This window comes from Gopherus evgoodei, chromosome 8 (assembly GCF_007399415.2).
Source record: "Gopherus evgoodei ecotype Sinaloan lineage chromosome 8, rGopEvg1_v1.p, whole genome shotgun sequence".
NCBI lineage: Eukaryota > Metazoa > Chordata > Testudines > Testudinidae > Gopherus > Gopherus evgoodei.
The window spans coordinates 96,453,224-96,475,957 of record NC_044329.1 but is presented as its reverse complement, the minus strand read 5'-3'; the positions used below and the strand labels follow the sequence as shown (position 1 = coordinate 96,475,957).

Here is a 22,734-nt window from a genome sequence, read left to right as displayed (position 1 = left end):
GTATAGATTCTAATCAAGATAGTGAAAATGACACCCTCAGAAACCCAGCCAATGGCTTCTGACTATACTGATACCAATACTTTATACCTACTTCTCATCTAGAACAGAGGCTTTCAAACTGGTGGGGGAGGCAGGCCACCAGGTGAGGTGCAGACTGTATTCTGGGGGGCCATGAGAAGCTTTGGGGGGGGGAAATGTACTGCGCCCATTTTACCCACAACAATGAATAACTAGCACAACTGATTCCTCCAGACATATCAGGTCCTCAGCTCACACTGTGCCTTTGACTCTAGGTGGCGCTGTACATTTGGACAGATGTCTGTTAAGCTTGCCTAGCATGATACAAAGTCGTTACCATCTGTACGTTATTCTGTTTGCTACAATGTGGCATGCACGTTTAATTGTAAGCATTGCCCATGATCACAGTTGTGCTTTTGCTTTTATTACAATGGATCGTTGGCTCATTCATACAACAGCAAAAAAAACCAACCCAAGGGAAAACAAAGACAACGAAACGGATTCAAGTGATGTTCCTTTGCCGCATATATCGGCGTATGTACTTGTATGGTGTGTGTGTGTGTAAATTTCTACAGATGCAACAAAGGGGGGCACAATCAAATACATTTGAGAAATACTGATCTAGCAGGATCTCAAAACACTTTGCAAACTATGTATACAACTTTAATGCCAATAAAATGCAGCCATCTCACAGAAGTGAAGAATAATTTAAATGAAACTACAATGGAAATGTATTTAGGTGGGATATAAAAAGCAGTGTTGCAACTTGGCCAGGACATTAGGGCTAAGATCCTTGCACCTACTCTTGCAAAAATTATTGTAACACCTTTAATTACCACAAATCTATGGTGCTAGTTGTATGTCTCATGGGAAGGATTATTGCTATTTTTTTTATTTGTCTGACTGAAGTGCCTTGGTGCCTTAGTCACGCTAAAGACCACATTGTGCTAAGTGCGGTACAGACACAGAACAAAAGATGGTCCCTTCTCCAACGAGTGTACAATCTAAGTCTAAGACAAGAAGAGAAAACAGATGGATACAGATGGACAGGGAGTACAAGGAAACAATGAGAAAATACTGGGCATCATGAAAGGTATCAGTGCACCAGTGGCCTAACTGCTGTCAAATTTTTGTAGGTGTCATGGCACTGGGGCATTTTAAGGAGGGTTTTGAGGGAGGATAATAAGATAAGATTGTCGATGCTTATGGGGGACCCCCACCCAAGCCTGTAGGGCAAGATGGGAGATAAGGCTTGTTTAAAAAAGTAACGAGTGGGCAATGGAGGCTGAAATCTTGGGCCATTGGGAGTAGATATTTTGCTAGTGAATGAGTGATGACAGATAGGGTACACCAGGCCATGAAGGAAGGATTGGCTTAGTTCTGACTCAAAAGAAAGATTGCTAATTATTGAGTCATCAACTCTACTTCCTACAGTATCCGAGGGTTTCCTTGGAGGTCTCCTTTCCAAGTCCTGACAAGAGCCAACACTTCTGAATCCATGCAATGGAATGCAATTGGGATTTTAATAGACTCAGAGAAATGCAGGGCTGGAAGGGACCAGTCATCAAGTCCAGCCTCCTGCGCTGTGGCAGGATCAAACAAACCTAGACCAGCTTGGACAGCTGTTTGTCCAACCCCTTTTTAAAAACTCCAGTGGGGATTCCACAGCCACCCTTAGAAGCCTATTCCAGAGCTTCATTACCAGTATAGTTTGAAAGATTTTCCTAATATTTGCCCTAAATCTCCCTTGCAGCTGATTAATCTCACTACTTACCTTCAGTGGACATGGAGAACAATTGATCACCATCCTCTTTACAGTAGCCCTTTCTCAAAACTAAACATACCCAGGTTTTTTTAACCTTTCCTCACAAGTCAGGTTTTGTAAACATTTAGCATTTTTGCTGCGCTCCAATTTGCCCACATCTTTCCTAAAGCGTGGCACCCAGAATTGGACACAGTATTCCATCTGAGGTCTGATTAGTGTTGAGGAAAGTGGGACACTTACCTCCCATGTCTTACTGATGACATTCCTGTTAATACACCCCAGCACGTTGGTAACCTTTTTTTTGGCAGTTGCATCACATTGTCATGATCCACTATAATGCCATGTATAAGAAATTACAAAAGGGAATCATATTTGGCTCATATTTTCAAAAGTGACTAGTGATTCTTTGGGTGCTTCAATTTTGGGTGCCCAATTTGAGTCACCCACCCTCTGAAAATCAGGCCCCTTTAAGGTATCTCAGATCAAGCACCCAAAACTAATTACTTTCCCTTTATAAGTAGAAACAATGGGTCCTGGTCCATAGCTAGGGCTTTTAGACACTTTGGTAACACAAATGATAAATACAATAATAAAATATGTCTACAGTCCAACACCTATTTATGCCATTCCGAAAGAGATGTCCTTTTTAGAAAATATAGCATGTTCTGGCATTCAAAGAGTTAATCTGCTGCCATCTAGTGGGCTGTGAATAACTTGCAAGCTGCCTTTATAACTGCCCTATGGATACAGTTTGTGTATTAAGGAAAGACTTTTAAAGTTCTGAATAAATCTAATACTCTGTCAAATTGTCCATGTTACACATTTTTAATAATTCTCTAGATAATAAAGGTTTTTACCCAGAAAGTCAACCAGAATTAAAATACTTTATAATAGATTTTCCCCCCAGGGATACGTCTTACATAATGCAGTAAGTGCATGCTGTTCCGACAGCTTTCAGAGAGAACAAGGGCTTTTGTATTGAAATATAGAAAAGCAACATGATTAATTAGTTTCTCATTATTTTTCTTTTATTCTATATTGCTAGGGATTTTTTTTCCTGAAAGAAACTAACAGAAGATGAGTAATACTCACTTCCAAAGCTTACCCGCTTGGTCAGTTTGGTTGTGTAAGCGCTAGAAACTTTTATTACAAAAATACTTCTGAGAAGTACAGTCTGTCCTGTATCTGCTACACTGAAATGCCTAGCAACCTGATCTCAGAGGACAGTCATGTGAACAACTGAACAGTTCCTTTGCTCCATGTTGAACTATTTGTTGCTGGACATTTTGTCTCAAAAGCTTTAATATTTAATTAGATCCGGCCTCACTCTCTGTTGTTACAGTTTTGCAGCTATCTCTGCTCTCCCCAAATGTTGCAGTTTGTTTTCCTGCAGTGCAGGGGCAGGCTGTCGGGGGGAGTGAATTGTGTTTCTGCAGCAGATGTGACTCTTTTATTTCAATTGATTTTCAGTTAATAACTTTTAACCTCCTGAACCAATGAGTCTGCTGCATGGTTTATGCATCAAGGAGCAGAGCTGCTGTATGGCAGGATGAAAAGTACAGCTGTTGCATGTGTATGGAGCAAATAGCACCATGGTAACTGTTAAAGAACTAATCAGAGATGTGGAAAAATATTCCAAACTTCTCTTTACCTTCTAGAAATATGCCACTACCACCACCAAAGGCTTTTTCAGTGTCAACAGCTAAGGAGATTTATAACTCACTAAAATTCTCTGGGGAACAAAGAATTGGGAGATTGAACAACACCTCATTTATATAAGGAAGTAAGCAATAACAACATTAACAGCAGTCCTCACTTGCCTTCATTCTCCAGCTCCAAGTCCTACACCAAGAGGGCTTTCACTTTGCTCAGTCAAGGAGTTAAGATGATTTGCTATGACTTATTTTTTATAGAGTGCCCCAAATATTCCAAGGTACAAGGTACCAGGCACAGCCCTGTCTCAAAGGAGTTCCACTTGCAGACGTAAGACAACAAAAGGTAACAAACAAAATGGTGGGGGGAGGTGGCAAGAGTTACAGTAACACTACAGTGTGGTTAAATCTATTGTAGGCGCTCAAGTGTCTGAGCACACTCAAGCTTTCATCTTCACAGGAGTCTTGTTCCCAATTCACAGCTGGGAACTGAGATACAGAGAGGCTAAGTGACTTGCCCAGTGTCACTCAGGAAGTCTGTGGAAGAGCGGGGACATGAAGCCAGTTTTCCACATCTTAGGCTAGTGCCAGAACTGCTGGACCATCCTTCCTCTGCTTACTCAGTTACACTTGGATGGCTCTGGGTTTGAGTGTTGTTCTCTTTCTTAATACAGTTTGTGAAAGCAGCGCAGAGGAAGTGAACTTTTAGGAAGGATTTGAACGGTGAGGGTGGTTGGTTAGCAGCCTGTCTGCAACTCCACATCATAGACTTCTTAGTGGTTACTGGTGAATTGTGTGCTCATTGATGGGAAGGAACATTGTCTTAGTGGATAGTCACTGGCACTGCTGGCCTATGAGGCAAGAGTTTGCAGGTTGCTTGTGAAATTGTGGATCGCTGCCATACAATAGTGCATCGCATCTTCGAACACAGTTTTGAATTTTTTGGAGAGGACTCCAATTTTCTTGGAGCAATTTAGCAGCCAGCAATGGGGAGACTTCCCCCTCGAGCTGAGGAGGACCAGGGAAAGCAGAGAGGTGTGGATTTCATTCAGAGCTAATTGAGGAAGTGTAGTATCAGGGATGAAATCATGCGGGCAGAGGGATGTTATCTGATACAAATAAAAAAAGAATAGGACAGCAGCATGATTCATGTATACAGCCACAATAAATAATTAAAAGGCAATGGACCAAAGCTTGGAAACATCCACAACATGTACTGGCCGACAACAGGCAGGAGTCGGGAGCAGAAGGCCATGATACCCACTCTACATTGCCAGCTCAGGTTGCATCTCTGCACACATCAGGGTACTAGAGGAGCAAAAGCCCATTAATCTACTATGGACCATGCCCTCTGATGTTCCTTGGGACTGGGCTGGGCAATTGCCAACTCATCACCTAACTCTCTATTCAGTTATTCCCTCTCCCTTTTCCCACACCTCCCCAATCAGCTAGTCAATCTGTAGCCCCATAAAACAACTCTCGAGGTCTAGAACTGCTGCCCTCAACAGGGGCTCCTCTGAATGGTGCTACAACTTGGTGTTGCTGGGTGCCAGGTGCTCCCAAAATCTTCTAGTGGGAGGCTTGCAGTGGTGTCAACCCTCATAATTTTGAGTCTCATGACATGTCCTTCTTAAAGTTCCAATTTCTGGATTCATGTGATTACGTGAGACTCCCAGCTTTCACTTAAAGGAACAAGTAAAGTTTTAGGCCTTATGCTTTCAAAGAAAAGCTTGAAAACATGACCCAAGTGCACTCTGAAGGCTCAGAACCCAGAAGCAAAGAACAAGACTTTAAAATGTATTATTTTTCAAAACTGCATTAATTTTAGGCCAATCTCCTGATTTTTTGAAGCCTCATTCATAACTGTGGCATTGAACTTACACAGCATAACTGAGGGGAAGAATTATCCTTTTCTAATAAAAAAACAGCCACAGAACCTTTATTGTCCATACAGAGAGGAGATTTTTTCTTTACAGGCTCAGCTAAAAGACCCCTAAGGAAAGCGTAAGTCTGCTCCTTAGCAAGAAGAGGTAGTAACACACGACACAAAGAAAGTGGAGGTATTTAATACCTATTTTGCTTCAGTCTTGACTCAAAGATTTAATTGTGACTGGATGCATAACACAATTAATATTAACAAGGAGGAAGGAACACAAGCCAGAATAGGAAAGAACAGGTTAGAAAATATTTAGATAAGTTAGAAGTATTCAATTCAGCATGGTACTTGAAGCAACCTTGGAACCGTTAGTGATTATCTTCTCAAACTCATGGATGACAGGTAGGACAATAAGCCATCATAGAAGAGGGGGAGAGATAGCTCAGTGGTTTGAGCATTAGATACTAAACCCACGGTTATGAGCTCAATCCTTGAGGGGGCCATTTAGGGATCAGGGTAAAAATCTGACTGTGAATTGGTATGACTTTGAGCAGGGGTTGGACTAGATGATCTCCTAAGGTTCCTTCTAACCATGATATTCATGATTCTAATCTGCAGCAAGGAAGATTTAGGTTAGATATTAGGAACATCTTTCTGACTAGTTAAGTACTGGAACAGGTTACCAAGGGAGGTTTTGGAATCCCAATCACTGGCAGCTTTTAAGAACAGGTTAGACAAACATCTGTCAGGGATGGTTCAGGAATATTTAGTCATGCCTCAGCAAGAGGGGGATGGCCTACATAACCTCAAGGTCCCTTCCAGCTTTACTTTTCTAAGACTCTGATTTGAGCCTGTGGTTCCAAGGTGCCTACACCTCAAATTTGAAATGCATAGACCATAAAGCCAGGACCCCAATATGATATAAAACCAGAAATATTTTGGGAAAACTATTTCTTCTTGCTGATACTCTCCACAGAACTAGTCAGAAAAGAAAGAAGCTTGCTCGTCTCTATTAACACTTAGTCTGTAGGGGAAGCAGAGCAGTTCTGATAAGGATATCACATTTATCATCATCCAAGGTAAACTTTATAACAATATCAAATTTACAAATATAGCAGTCTGGCTTCACATTTAATTGGCTTACACTTTTATATATATATATCATTTTTAAAGTGAGGCCTTTAAAATGCAATTTTGGACAAGTTACTTGTGTAGAGCTGGACTCGTGTGTAGTCTCATCGCAACTTCAGTGACAAAAGCAGCACAACTTGTAATATGACCTATGCATATGCTTAGATTTACAGTGTATTCATTATTTTAATAGCACTTAATGACTGAGTGTCAAAATGCTTTTTCCAACTTTTTTTATTTAAGGAAAAAGCTATTATGTCACAATCTCATGCCTCTTCTAATTGGATAAGCATTTCCTTTGTCCTTGAAACAGCAAAGTAGAATGTGTACCCAGGAGCTAGAGAATGAGAAAGCATCTGCCTTTGCCTTTGGCAGGCCTGAATTAAAAAACTCACTGCGTGTGCTATATTTTTTTGAATTCTGACCAGGACCCTCCTCCTCCGATTCCAATATGCAGTTCTAAATGTCAAGATAGGCCCATTTAAAAAAAAATCCTTTGGAACAACGAATAGAACATTAGTGACCTGCATACAACAGAACGCAGGCCGTGATCCAGCAAAGCACTTAAGTGTAGTAGTCTATTGAAGTCAATGAAGTCACTAAAGTATGCGCTTAACTTTGGCATGTGCTTTGCTGGATTGGGGCCTAAATCAATTTCTATCAGAGACAAACAAAACGAGCACTGAATACACACAAAACAGTTTTGTCAATTTTGTTTTTTAAAAGTACACCTTAAACTACACGGGATGGTTCAGGGTTACTTTACTTAGAAGAGGCTTCATTGTGTCAAATATTTAATGGAGAGGTTATGATGCCCTGCCTTCAGAATGTCAATGCATTAAAACGGAGCACTGCGGAGAATGTTAAAATTCCAGATGATAACGAAGGCAAACACAAAGCTGTCACATTTTTATTAACGTGTGAAAAATGTATTGCCATATACCTATAACACAGATATGAGGTCAAGAAAAAGAAAAGACATACATGAGCTTTGCTCTACTCTACTGCTTCTTACAGGTGCTGATGTACTGCATTAGCAACCATCCTTTGGACTCTGGTGCATAATTATGACTTGTTCTCCTTTCCCATTATATCAATTTGTATAACTACTCTACTGACATATGTGTGTGTGTGTCTGCAATGCAGGTATTTATACCCTGGACAATGTTTCCCACCACAGTTTTTAATATTAACACTTTGCCTGGGTATAACCTGCTTAAACCTTGTATTTTCTGAACATATTTCAACCTGGCAAGAGATCATAATCCAGAATCACAGATTATTAGGGTTGGAAGGGACCTCAGAAGATCATCTAGTCCAACCCCCTACTCAAAGCAGGGCCAATCCCCAAATAGCCCCTTCAAGGACTGAACTCACAACCCTGGGTTTAGCAGGCTAATGTTCAAACCACTGAGCTATCCATAATCTTTCTTCACAAATGCAGACCTTGTCATAGTTATTAATGCCTTTGTCACCTCCACAGTATCTTACTGCAATGAGCTTTACTGATCACTTGGAAACTTCAGGTAGTGCAGAATGGAGTTTACCCATTTACTAAGTGGCATTTTTCACAATGAGAATGACACTCTTGTGCCATAGTTTTATTTATATGTGCAACTGAAGCTGCTGATTTTAATTTAAGAAGTCCTAAATGGTTTGTCTTCACTACTTAGGGACTCTGCCCCCTCCATGTCCGATCACAAGTGTGATCAGCTGAAGCACAGACTAATAGCCTACAGTTTTAAGTGGGAGGGAATTTGGGGGCAAGCTGTTAATTGGAGTGAGTCCTCTACACTTAAATTCACTCCCCAAGTTGGTTAGAAAGGGCCCAGATGTATTGATTCTATTGCTATGCTGCATGGTTCACCATTTACATAGGCTTTTCCTTGTGCTGCAAAGGTCTTGAGGTTTTTGAATGACAGAAGAGTCTCTCTTTTTTGGGGATGGGGACTCAGAGTCAATCAACTGGCTCTGAGTTGGTAGGTTAACTGTTTAATTTGTTGTGTAATTACATATTAGAGTTCAGCAGCATGCATTTAGGTTTCAATTGGCCTATTTTATACATTTTCTCATAACCTATAATTCAACAGTGCATAGTTTCACCACATGTCAAAAGTAACCACACTCCAGTAGCTTACTCTTTAAAGAGATTTCTTTACCATTAACTTTGTTACAGTGGACACAGCCTGGACAGTGTTAGAGTGACAAGGACTATTTCCTTAATTACTGTACACTGATAATAGCATTTACTCTGGCAGCTCCAGTGCTATTCAATCAAGCGAGATCCAATACAAAAAAGCTGATTTGCCAAAAAAGAGATTAGCATAAGTGCCTACAGTCACATTCTATTTTTGAAGTTAAAGCTACTGTCTCTGTGAGCACTTCTTGTGGGAACTTTATGAAGATCAAATGGATTACTCTCATCTGAGATATCTGGGGAGAATTGCATTGAATCTCAATTTTTAGACTAATTGCATTTTTAAAGAAAAATAATGAAAACCAACACTGTAAAATAAAGAATTGATCAAATCTGGGTTTCAAAGTGCTAAGGAGCATAGGAAAGGCATATTTATTAGCTTATGTGGACATGGATATTTGTCTGTTGTGGTGCATTCTGCACTCTCCAATTTTGTATTGCTGGACTTTGTCATCAGTCGATCTTGTGGTGACTAAAGCTGTTGCTTTTTATAATGAAATGCCATTATGTACAGTAGATCTCATATACGCTGGAAATACAGACTTCAGCATTATGTACATTTGTAAGCAGAAGGTTAAGCAGGATATTTAAATGGTGAACTAAAATGAGATCAAGGCTTAAAACCAAACTGCAGTGAGGTATGAGAGAGGTGGTAAGTGGACATTAATCACCATACAGACTTAATCAGGTTTTAAGCACTCTTGGGGAAAACACCAAGACTCAGTCACATAGGGTCTGATCCTACCAACACTTATGCATGTAAATAACTTTACTCGTGAGAGTAGTCCCACTAATATTAAAAGTGTTTAAAAAGATCCAGACCATATTCTGCCTAAGCTAAAATAGCAACCACAGGATCATTTTGTCCTAAAGGGATTTGAGAGTACGAGTAGTTGTAACCTCACTCAAATCGTCACCTGACGCATGATAACACATATGTGGCCAGGGAGCATAAAGATCCATTTTTCCATGTTCTATCCCTTGCCGCAGTCTATTACTCTGACATAAAGACCACAGACAATCAGTTATTGCCAAAGACGGGTCTGCTAAAACCATGGAGCTAGTACCTTCTCATGGGACTGAGCTCATTGTCTCAGGGACACATTTAGCAATCACAAATCCCAGCTTAGAACACTAGCCCATCTCTACTCTTATTTCAGCACTTGCACAATGGACTTAAACTACTAAAAATTCCAAGTGGATAGCAACATTTCCATAGATACACAATTCACTGTGACAAGGCAGTTTTATTAGATGTTTGGAAATACTAATATGCTTCATCATTTAATTCTATTCCCCCAAATACAAAACCATACAACCCCCAAACTCCAGCCTGGACCAAGTTTAACATCCTCTTTGGGATTGTCTCAAACAGTAGTAAAACAGATCCAACAACCAGGGTGAGTACAAGATGATCTAGCCTTGGCTGGGAGTGGAGGGGGCTGTGAGGGGAGAAGAGGTATAAGTGGGGAAGTGAGAAATGGGGCAGATATTTCCATTGTTTATCTTTTCAAGGAGTAGCAAAATGAAAAATTTTACAACCCCTTAATTGTGATTGTAGAAGAGGGGCAGTGATGTAATTGTTCTCAGGGAACAATATTCTTATTTTGTGGGAGGAGGTGAGCCAAGATACTTAAGCTCTAGAGAACCTTTAGCACAGGAAGCTATTTATCATAACAAGCTTGGTTGATACTGCTCCCATACTGAACCAATTAGATTAGCCTATTTCGTCATACTTCATAACCTGGGATGATAGGTTTCCAAGCATGGTACAGTGCAGTAATTGAATTTTGATCAAACACACATGGCTCATAACCCTCTATGTGAAACTTTCAGAACAGTTCACAGCTTTTAAATATCCAGTCAACATGTTGCCAAAAGTACAGGATGTACTTGATGCAAGTGGGAAGGAGGAGAGAGAGTGTGCTGTAACTTGGTACAGCTGTAAAACAAACATTTTTTATTCTGATTCTGTTCCTACTTTTGCAAAGGAGCTAGGAGAAAGACAGCGAATGTCAAGTCAGTCACTTTTCATCCCAGCCCCCAAACCTACCAGATATACACTTACACTAGCACATGCTTTTAAATTCAAGATACTGTATGAGATACCAGGAATTGTGTCTGTTAGCATGATGTTCATTGCTCATGCTTATTTAACAAAATAACTGAAAAGTGGTGCACATCTTCCGCTTGATAGGGCTACAGTGGATGAGATCATGAAATGACAGCCCTGAAAGATAAAGATTCCTCCTTTCCCCGGCTTCTGCTATTGTCTATGCAATCCATACAGTGGGGTAGTCCTGCTCTCTTCAGATTATGCAGGGACAGTCAGTCACACAGATGTTGGTATAGGTCAGGTCCTTAGCAGACAGTGGCTTCCCATTACATGTTTTCCATACATCTTCCTCTCAGTAAATCCAAGGGGTTTGAAAGAGGTCTCTAAAGAGAACAGAAAATAGTAACCATTTCATTCCCAATAATTTTTGGAACAAGATATTTACCATAAAATATGTCCAAAGCACAGTGAATCTGAACAGCAAAATGAACATTGCGTGTTTTGGTACTTGTTAAAATAATACGTCTGATAAATACAAGTTACAACTGCCACCTGGCCCACAACCATCCTAAGAATGCCAGGGCTTTTTAAAGCAGTGGTTCCCCAACCTACATGTTTCAGTAATAGCACATCACTGCCAACCTCTTCAGATGTGTGCACTCTACCTTGCCAGGGAGCTGGGGCTGCTTCAAACTCCCGTTTCATGCAATTCTGTACAACTGAAAGGGATACACTACTAATTCAGCTGAGAGCTTTGTTTATATTACGCTGATCCAAATGACCAAAAAAGATTGGGAATCTTCCACCTCACAGCCTTCTTACACACCTGTTTCGGAGCACAGGTGGGTAAGTGAAAAAAAGTTATAGCTTCCAAAGGGGAAAATGGTGCTTTCCAGATTTAACTAAAATGTGGACCCCACTTGGTCTTGACTTTGGGTCAGGCCCAGGTACAGTGACATAGTGCAACCACCGGTGTAAGCTTTCTAAACTCAGAACAGAGTCCAAGAAAAAATGACTAACTGAAGCTGTTGCAGAGAAGAAGAGACAGAAAAAGAACTTAGTGTGCCACACGTCAAAACTGGGTCCAAGTTTCAGCTCAAGGCAAGGTTAAAAAACAGGCCTGTTATAATCCTCTTAAAGAGAGGATTTATACAGTAATTACAGTAATGGAAACTGATCTTTATAATTCTTATACCAGCTACAGAGCTGCTGTATCATATGCATCTGAAAAGGCTGCTAGCTACTTTTCTCACAGACAGCAGATGCAAACTTGAGAACAGACCGTTCAAACCTACGGAAGCAGAACTATCAAAACAGAGCCTGGGCATGTCCAAGATCTAATTAGGCTCAGGGGCTAAAGATAAAAAATCCTAGAAGCTGGGAGTATGCTATTTTTTTCTGTTAAGATGGAGAGATGCTGTGCAATATATTTTAATTTCTTGTTCCTGGACTTTGTGGAAACAGGTTTTCCTTTCACACTGCGTAAACAGGTTTAGAATGCATTTGTTTTTATCTTTCCATTTCCTTTCCTTTGTTACAGCCTGAGCTCCACAGAGACAACACAATGGTAACAGCATCCTGTTCTGGCACAAATTCACCTCACATTCACACTCCTGTTAATCTCTGTTGTGCGAGAAAGAACAAGAGTGCTAAATCTTTGCCTGTGTACTAAAGAGCAGCTTCAGCAGACATAGGAATTCAGCTATGGGGTTTGGTTCCACCTACAGGAAGCAGAAGGCAAAAAGAAAAATCATGCTCTCCAGCTTCTGCTGTACCTTATTCCTCAGGTCTAGAACCTGCAGCCAGGCTTGTTGAAGTCATCTATCCAGTGGCGGATTAATGATTTTGCCACTCCAAGGCCCTGAAATAATTGCCGCCCCCGGCCCCATATGAACTTGTTTTAGTTTTTTAACAAATTCGTTTGAACTAAAGTGAATCTAAATATCGTTAAAATAATTGAACACTTAAGTTTTATTATAAATAAAATTACAAGTACAGAGGACCCTCGCTTGAAAGCGCATCTGTATAGCGCGATTTCGCTTATAGCGCAGGACCGCGCATGGATCCAAAACTAAAAATGATTAATTTCTTCCTTTCGGTCATATTATTAATGTTTAGGATTCTCGTGAGTATGTTTACTACATGGCATCGCACTGTCATTGGTGGTTTCAATACGCGCTATGATTGGTAGAATCACAACGATTACAAAAATGCTGCTATTATAAATTTGCCACCCTAGGCCTAGGCCTTGTTGGCCTTGGCAATAATACACTGCTGCATCTATCCAGCCCAGTTCTCCTGACTTCATTCATGTAAAGGACTCTGACTGGGTGCTAGGTCATCTCTAAATACTAATGAATATAGTTCTGAAGAAGTCAAACTTCTCCAAAGTCCTTCAGAAATTGTGGAACAAGGTCCACAAGAGACTGGTATTTTTGGCAGCTGATGCATGAATGAATAGGGTGTTACATAGCACATAGATGGAAATATGCTTTAAAGTGGAAAAAATACTGATACAATCATGCTTGAAATATTATAGATCATTTTGGTCTTCTAATATCTGGTTAAACATTTTGGAGAAAATCACAAAGAAAGACAGCAACTTTGACTTAGGCTTTGTCTACACTGGAACCTGAATGACAAAACTTTTGTTGATCGGGGAATGAACCCCCTCCCCACGACAAAAGTTTCGCCAACAAAAAGCACCGGTGCGTCAGCTCTCCGGCTGACTAAGCTACCACTACTCGTTGTGAGTGGACATTTTTTGTTGGTGAGAGAGCTCTCTCTTGCCATCAAACAGCGGCTACACTGCACGCCTGTTAGTGGCACGACTGTACGGCACAGCTGTCTCATTAAAAAATGTGTAGTGTAGATGTGGCCTTAGAGTTTGGTAGGACTAGAAAGCATCACAGTGTAACAAAGACTGGCTTTGGGGCGGGGGCAAGGAGAACAGCAGCAGTTCCTGATTAAAACCTGATCTAACAAAACACTAAAACAGATGCTTAAAATTAAGCACTTTGATGGAATGGAGCCTATTTTACTTTTGTGGTTAATTGCCTCCTGCAAATGCTGGCTGAAAAGAAGATATCTGGCACATGACTGATGATTAAGATACATGCCCTCAGTGAGAGAAAAGAACTTGTGTAAAAAGCCTAAGTCCACAGGTGCATATAAATATATGATGGACCTTTGCAACAAAGAAGAGAGTGTAAGAACTCAAAGTTACCAGACTGTACACACATATCTAAGATTAAAGAACTGTATTATAGCATAGTAGAGAAATATAATTGAATCATGTAATTAATTACAGTCACAATATATGCCTATAAGACAGCAGAAAGTATCTTTGACACTTCCCCAGTTGAGTGTTTAAGCGCACAACTATAATGTTCCCAACATCGTTTTGTGTATAGAATAGTGACAGAAATTGCAGCAGAAGCAACAGGAAGGGCAGTGGATCCAGAAATGGGCTAAATAAGCTAAAAAAACATGAAAAGATGGAACATGTGAGAAGACTGAATACATAGAGCTGGGAAAGCAAATATAACCCAATATACTCTTGAGGAACAAAGGAAACAATAGTTGATGGGGTTACAACAGATGTTTTCCAAAAAAATGATAGAACATTTCAAACACAAAGATCTTCCTGCAGCTCTGAACAGTTTTACTGGGAGGCTACAACAATACACCTTTGGAAACCATAAAACCTAGCATTCTAAGGTTTTATCGGGTACAGAAGTCAAAGCAGAGAACTGATATCTTTGTGTAGTAAGTGGAGAGAGAAAAAAGCAGCAGAGTCAACAAAACAGCATGAGGAGACATTAGCTATTTCCCCTGCCATTTAAATCACTGCAGTCCAATAGCAGTCAGAGAGTTTGCTCTTTAAAATGCTTTTAAAACAGTTTTCCTGGAAAACATGGTATGTGCATATTGTGATGAGGAATACAGGTTGATGTGCACAACTAATGCAGCCATGTCCTACTCACACACAAAACCACACAAACTACAGCAAAATGTATTCTCTATTTTTATATAAAAATTTAAAATGTATATATTTTATATACATTCACCTTCTCTAATTTTCTATCCACTGTACAAATCAATGCAACGTGCCCCAAAGTGATTTCTTTGATTAGGTACTACACTATGCTTCAATACTGCAGTGATGCATGCTGTAGATAGAAATAATGACAATGTTTATGGAGAATACATGGTCTGACTGGCATTCAGGTCATATGGGTTCAATTCCTGGCTCTGCCACACCTTCAGCAAAGTAGTTGCTTTCTGCCCATAAGTTCCCCATCTGTAAAACAGCAGTAATATTTCACCTCACAGGGCTGCTGAGAGGATAAGTACATGCATGTCTGTGAAGCAGTCAGATACTGTGGTGTTGGTGGTTGAGCTGGGGCGGGAAAATAACTATCTAGATATATGATTAGGATTTTCATTGCCTTTCTCTACAGAGAGAGGCAAACCACCTATTGAGGGAAGAGCTCCAATCTTTTGAGAGGCTTGTTCTGAAACAGTGAGATCACTCAAAACTAGAGAAACAATAGGATGAGCAGCTTGACTTATGGGAGGATTCCACGGCATTCAGCAATTCAGAAAATCATGATAAACACTTAGATGCCTACTACTGTAGACAACTTGTCATGAATTCAGTGGTCTGGATTTACATCGTGCAAAGATGTTTTTACAGTCCTTATGGTAAACATTCAGTGTCTGACTCTTACAGCAGATGAAAATGCAGACCTCATTACTTCTCTAGTGATCCTGTCATTATCATGTGCCTGCTCAGTTAAGCCTCTCCAATTATTAGTATTGACCACACAGCTGAAGTCTAATCACATGAGAATGCATGTGTTGAGCCGCACAAGATAGTTCAAGCACAAAATGATGTGTTGGCAAAAGCTGGAGGAGGTATGTAACTCCTGTGATGTCTGTGACATTGTATGATTAAAATATGACATGTATATCATTGTTGCTACCACTGTTATACAATTGCAACAAATCTTATAGGAAGCATATCATATTAACGTATCAATGGAAAAGTTACAACCTATCAAATCTGGTTACCTTGTTTATTTGTGTATATCGTCTTTGTATCTGAAGTTATGAATATTGACTATGTACCAGTATTTCAAACGTGATTACTCCACAGGTAACACCCATTAGGCAGTTTACATCCAGTCTAGCCATTACATTGTGAATGGACCATTCAAGTTGATGGCCCGTGAATGAGCACAATGGGCCATGGAAGCAGCTTATCCATGCCTGGTGGGCCTTCCTGTGGATGTTTTAGCCAGAATATGGGTAGTAGCTGCTTCTATGACTCACTGAAGCTTGGAAGGGCATGTGATAGCTCATTTGACTCTGGACTTCATCTTGTGCCTGTACTTTTCCACAAACTGCACTGAGGGCTTTGTTTGGGACAAGGAAGTTCCCGTCACATGGGACAAGGTATAAAAAACCCTGGAAGCATGTCCATTTTGCCTCTTTCCTGCTGTGATTTCTGAACTATGGACTTACACTAAAAGGAGCATTCCAATTAATGGACTGAGGAGCTTCCAATCTTTTGGAAATTAGCAGAGACTTTACAAGCCAGTGGTTTATTCCATCATTGCTTTAAACCTGATACAAAAACTCTGCAATGCTCGTATGTATTTGATAATAAAACAGAAAATACATTGACTCTATATAAATCCATGGTACACCCACATCTTGAATACTGGGTGCAGATGTGGTTGCCCCATCTTTAAAAACTATATTGGAATGGGAAAATTACAGGGCAACAAAAATGATTTAGCGTATGGAACAACTTCCATATGAAGAGAGATTAGTAAGACTGGGACTTTAAACTTGGAAAAGAGACTACTAAGGGGTAATATGACAGAGGTCTATAAAATCATGATTGGTATGGAGAAAGTAAATAAATAAGAGTGTATTTACTCCTCATAACACAAGAACTAGGAGTCACCAAATGAAATTAATAGGCAGCAGGTTTAAAACAAACAAAAGGAAGTATTTCTTCACACAATGCACAGTCAATCTGTGGAACTCTGCCAGAGGATGTTGAGAAGGCCAAGACTATAACAGCGTTAAAAAAAGAACTAGATAAATTCATGGGGGATTGGCCCATCAATGGGTATTAGCCAGGATAGGCAGGGACAGTGTCTCTAGCATCTGTTTGCCAGAAGCTGAGAATGGGCAACAGGATGGATCACTTGATGATTAACTGTTCTGTTCATTCCCTCTGAAGCACCTGGCATTGGTCACTGCTGGAAGACAGGATACTGGGCTAGATGGACTTTTAGTTTGACCGTATATGGCTGTTCTTATATTCCTTTGACCATTTTAATGCTCTCATCTTTCTTTTCTCTTATAAATAAGCCTTTAGATACTGAAGGACTGGCAACAGTGTGATTATTGGGTAAGATCTGAGTTTTATATTGACCTGGTTATGTGGCTGATCTCTTGGGATTGGAAGAACCATTTGTTTGATTAAATTAAATTGATTAAATTAAATAACCACTCATCATTAAGTCTAGTGTCTGGGTGGAAAACAAAGGCTGGGATACCTAAAGAGATTGCATTTTGAACTTCTCGTTAACTAGAAGTTTACTTTTGTTACTGGCCTGGTACAGATCTGTCTCATCTTATGCACATTTAACATGCGCGATTTCAGCTTTACACGGGCGGAAAAAACAAACAAATAAAAATAACAATTTTAATACTGTACCTGTAGCGCGGGCGATTCCACCCGCCATTGAACTCAATGTAATTTTGACTATACGCGGTTTTCGCTTTATGTGCTAATCGCGGAACACAACCCCCGCGTAAGATAAGACAGATCTGTATATCTTATGGAAGAAGACCAGTTTGGGGTGGGTCTGCCCCATTTCTCAGCAGTTTGTCTTGAATCTGGTATTCTCAGCTGTGACCCACTGAGGCACAGTGACAATGTCAACTGCTGAAAGGCTGCATAGAAGCAGCATGTTTTGAGGAGGGATGTGAAGGAGAGGGACACAGTTAGTAAGAAGAAGTGTCAGGAAAATAATCTGAAGAGAAGAGACAAATTAAAGTTGGCCAGAACTTTGAAGGCCTTTCTGTCTAGTCATCCTTGGGTGTAACATCACCACCATATGCAAGCTCTTAAGTAGAGGAGAGAGAGTATGAATTGGGTGGCACAATTGTACAATCCTGAGCAGTATGAAAAGGACAGAAACAATCACTCCATGTTTTGTTGCAGTTATATGAGGGGGAATAAAGAATGAAAACACTTTCAAGGTGGACAGACCTAAAATAGTACCTGTTTTTGCCGAGTATCCTCTGTACTGACAGATGCTCTTCCCTCTAAACTTTCTGTTCTTGGGAGTGGTGTAACAAAGACATGTACAAAGATTGTATATAAAGGGATGGACTTGCCAACATGTCAAATTTTCATCCACTTTAAGTTTTCACACAGAAATCAGCCTCAGCATCATTTAAAAGACAATAAAAGGGAACACTGCAAGTAGTCTGGACATACTAAATAACTGTGTTCTTGAACTGTACCTTTCTTAAATGTACTCAGTATAAATAATTTTAAGTCCAATTCATACATGCGTTACTTTTCTTACATGTGGCATATACTGATAGCACCTTGATTGCTTAAAAGTAAGGTTATGTTTATGCATGCTGTTTTTTTTATACACTGCTACCTCAACATAACGCCACCCAATACAACACGAATTTGAATATACCGCAGTAAAGCAGTGCTCCAGGGATGCAGGGATGTGCACTCCGGTGGATCAAAGCAAGTTCAATATAACACGGTTTCACCTATAACGCGGTAAGATTTTTTGGCTCCCAAGGACAGAATTATATCGAGGTAGAGGTGTACTTATCCTTAATTTAGGTTAAAAGGAAACTGAATAGCTGAAATGACACAAATTTGATATGAAATAGTGGTCTTTGGAAAATTCATACATCGCTTAAGAAAACATTGATAAGAAAATATTAAAATAGTTTTGAAAGTTGTATATAAATAAAAAATCCAGAAATGTTATGAGATAGGTTATGGTAAAGACAATGTAATGTAAATTTCTGGTCCAAATTAAAACAGTTTTTCTGTAATAAGTTTGTTTCAAATATACTAAATGGTTAAGGGAATGTTTAAATTAAACAGTATAAAGGTATTGACTATCAAACATCAACACTGAAGCTTCTCACTGTATCTTTCATGACCTATTTTTGGTAAATCTTGGATGTCACACGGAAGTTTGGTAACAAAGCATTTTGTGAGATGCCTAAGATATATGTTTAATTAAAAAACAAGATGCCTTTGTCAACAAGGATCAAATAAAAGAAGAGTGCTAAGGACTTTATTGTGTAAGTTAGAGGGATAAATCCACATATCTATATTTTATTACATCTTCTATTTAACTAGTATAAAAAATTTGTACTTCTGACGTATTCTGTTTCATTAAACATAGGTACGTATGTTTGGTAAGAACTGTTTTGAAAAAGATGGCGCACAGGTGATGGTTAAAACAGTAATAAAGTTGATATCTGACCATGAAAGTCAACAAGTTTGATTTTTTTTTTTTTTTGAGACTGAAGGTATAATACAGGCAAAATAAACAGGTTCTATTCTAACTTTGATGCATAATGTCTACTGTGCCTGTTGAATAAGGCTGTTCTATTTATGGCATTACATTTTTCTATCCCGTCCCCAGCTGCTGATTATCATTATTAAACTGTGAGCCAAATCAGGCAAGCTCACTGAAATTTGTTCTTTACTTTTATGGAAACCCCCTTTAAATTAATAGGATTGCAAAGGATATAAATCCTCTCAGATTTTGGATGACTCTTTTTAAAATCAGGCTCTTAAGTCATTTTTCTGACTTTTCAAAAAAATAAAGATGTCCATTTCATAACTGTTACAGAGACCTTACAATCCTGGAAACAGTGACACAGGTTTTAGACACAGGATGATATCCTATGCCTCCTGAAATTAATTTCAAAACTCTCACTGACTTCAACAGTGCCAAAATTTTTCCCCAGATGCTTTGCCTGTTACTAACTCACATTGAAAGATAAAACATTGGCAGTGAAAATTATGAATATCTGCATAACTCACAAGTAGCACAGCCCAGAAGTCATGAGCTACGTGTTCACAGAAATGGAGCAGTCACACAGAAGAGACTTCAAAAATAAGCACTTCTGATGTGAAGTCTTGCGCTTGATGACATTTCTCTAATATCTTTACCAGCTTTTTTCAATATACAACATTTAATAGCAGTTACATAATTCTAATAAAGTGTCATTAATATAAATCAGTTATCAGGAATTTCAGTGGACTACTGAATCCAATCAATCAAAATGCACCTGTGTGTACATGACACTTCCTGCCAGACTTAAGGATACATCTGTGTTTTTCTGAATGTCTCATTGGTAATACTCAGCCTGGTAAGCCTTGCTCCATAGTAATCTATAATGTAACTAGAGCCATCAGAAGGTCCAACGATCTAGAAAAAAGAAAACAAGAGATTTTCCAATATTAATTAAAATGTACACACTTTTTGTGCTAATATCTCAATTATTGTTAATTTGTCCATCACAAAATTAATCATGCTCAATTTACAAAATATAAACTGGATTCATTTTGAAGTTGTGCTGCAGTTTAACCATTTTAGTGAGTACTCTCTTTGAACTAAGACTTCCCTAGGGCTTCTAATCAACCAAATTACAGTGGTGAATGAGCTGCTAGACTCTGGCCTTAGACTGAACTAATCAGGATTTGAGCCACAGCAGGCTGCCTTTTAGAAGATCTTGCTGACAGATGAATGAGCCCCAGAAAACGTCTCCATTTCTGTAATAAGGGAAGATAGATGGGAGAAAGAAACTGAGATGATGGCAGCTATTTTGGGAATGTGAAACTGGTAAGGAATGGGGTCAAAGAAGAGTTTCTCTGGGATTTTTCTGCAGTTGATAAATGGAGGTAGAGGGCCCAAGGAAATGAAGAACAAGAAGAGAAAAGTGTGTGTGTGTGTGGGGGGGGGGATGTTAAGAACTGTCCTCAGCTGTTCCTATCTCTAATAGGAGGCAAGGCTACTGATAAAGTTTTAGAGCATATATAATTTAAAAAACCTGAAAAACCCTAACGTAACATATATTATTTTATAAAACACCTGCATGTTTTAAGTTATGAATTGAATTTTTTTCCATTCCTGGACTTCTCTTATGCTAAGGCTGCAAGCTGTAGCTAATGGGAGTTGATTTCTGAAACGTGAACAGTATCAGAAGAAGGAGAATGAACCTAGAATCTTCTTCCCTTAAAATTGTAATGTCCAAAAGTGAAAAAATAGCCCATAGGGAGGCAGCATGGTCTACAGAATAGAACAGGGGGCTGGGAGTCACGAAACGATGGGTTCTTTTGTTAGCTGTTCCACCATGTAATCTTAGGCAAATTGCTTTACCTCTGCATAATTGAGTACATTTGAATTCCCTGAAGATGGACATGGCATAAGAACCTGAATAAAGACAGAATAGGCCCTAGAATGTCAATCTTTTGATGGTCGTTTTCAGAGTAAAGCCCTGTTACTTCAGTTGCTTTATTCTTGACCTTTTTGGCTCTCCTCCTCTCCCTCTATCCTTCATTCTTTGCACCAATGGACAACTGATGCCTTTTGTTGATGAAGGTTTCTCTACTTTGTGGGAACATTGTTGTGTCTGATTTGATTATTGTTGTCTTCCAGATTTTTAAAATATTTTGATGGTGCTTGAATGCCTCAGAGTCAATTAATTAAAATTCAACTTGTATTGTGTGACAAAATTATTATGTATCAAGCTATTCATCCTTGCCACTTGGTGCTTTCTTGAGCAATCCCTTACAGAATGGTGGTTGTTACAGGTTGAGAGACGTCTCAACTGACTTTGAGAAGCAGGCCAATGAGACAACACCATTTTCCCCTTAACATGTTACAAAGCTTCCCCCCACTCTCTCTGCACCACAAAAATCAGCTTAGATGGCAGAACTAAACCAAACTCCCTTCAATCCTCCTTTAATGCCTTCTTGATGGACCAGCAGGTATTGACTTTATCTCCTTCAGAAACACAGGAATTTAACCTTCATCAGGAAAGTTGATGGTGTCTCTGTGCATACAGCTAATTATAGGGGGTTCTGAGGGAAGAAGGAGAAAGGCAAGTAAAAACTGCTTCTGAGCAGAAGCACCACATGCCAAAACCCCATACTGAATATTTACAACTAGGTGACACTAATAAGCAACACATGCTCCATGTTTTGCTCGGACTAGCACTGGGAAAGAAACACTAGGTTCATCCCCTAGTATGTCTGTGACTGAATGCACCCCTATATTCACACCCTACACACCATAGTAATAATCTTTGTACAAAGTATGCCTTGTATGGTTGTGACCGTCTGTACCCCTATGTTCACCTCTTTCATAGGACTATGATAAATCTTGTACAAAGCATAATGTCATACAAACATGGCAGCTAAAGAACAGTGGTTTAATGTACATATACAACCATCTGGTTTAGAATTTTTAACACAGAAGACCATGCAAATGACATAGAATGCACATGTGTTTTTGTGGCTACAGTGATGAAGTTAAACAGCAAATGCTCAGTTGGGCTTTAGTTCAGTCCAATTAGTTTAGCAATAACTACTAAGGTAATAACTTCAGCATTGCAGGTTTTATCTTTGCAGAGCTGTATTAGAAAAGACTATGCAAGTTTATTCTAAATTTTCTTTACAAATACAGTAGCATGAACCACAGACAAACTGTTCTTTCTTCTCTCATTAGTCCATACACAACGTTTGAGATGATGACCCAAAGAAAAAACATTGCTATCCCATGGAGGAGTAGGAATTGTTTTGGGTTCAAGGAAATGAGATAAATTAAACAGTGTGGGAAATAAGTGTACGTAAAGGTCTATGATCAACTGGAATAAATATTCTATCAAATAAAGATAAGTTATTTTAGCCTATTGTGGCCACAACTTATAGTGGCCTTACAAAACAGATTGTATGAT

General features: G+C 39.3%; 1 protein-coding gene across 1 annotated transcript in view; it reads right to left on the bottom strand.

The window, feature by feature from the left end:
- Positions 1-9,866: 9,866 nt before the first annotated feature.
- The window catches only part of TM2D1 (TM2 domain containing 1), a 34,334-nt gene continuing 21,466 nt past the window's right edge, over positions 9,867-22,734 (bottom strand). Inside the window, 2 exon segments of the mRNA XM_030571514.1 lie at positions 9,867-11,078; positions 20,065-20,204. Coding sequence (XP_030427374.1) covers positions 20,094-20,204 — 111 coding nt within the window. The 3' untranslated portion in view covers positions 9,867-11,078; positions 20,065-20,093.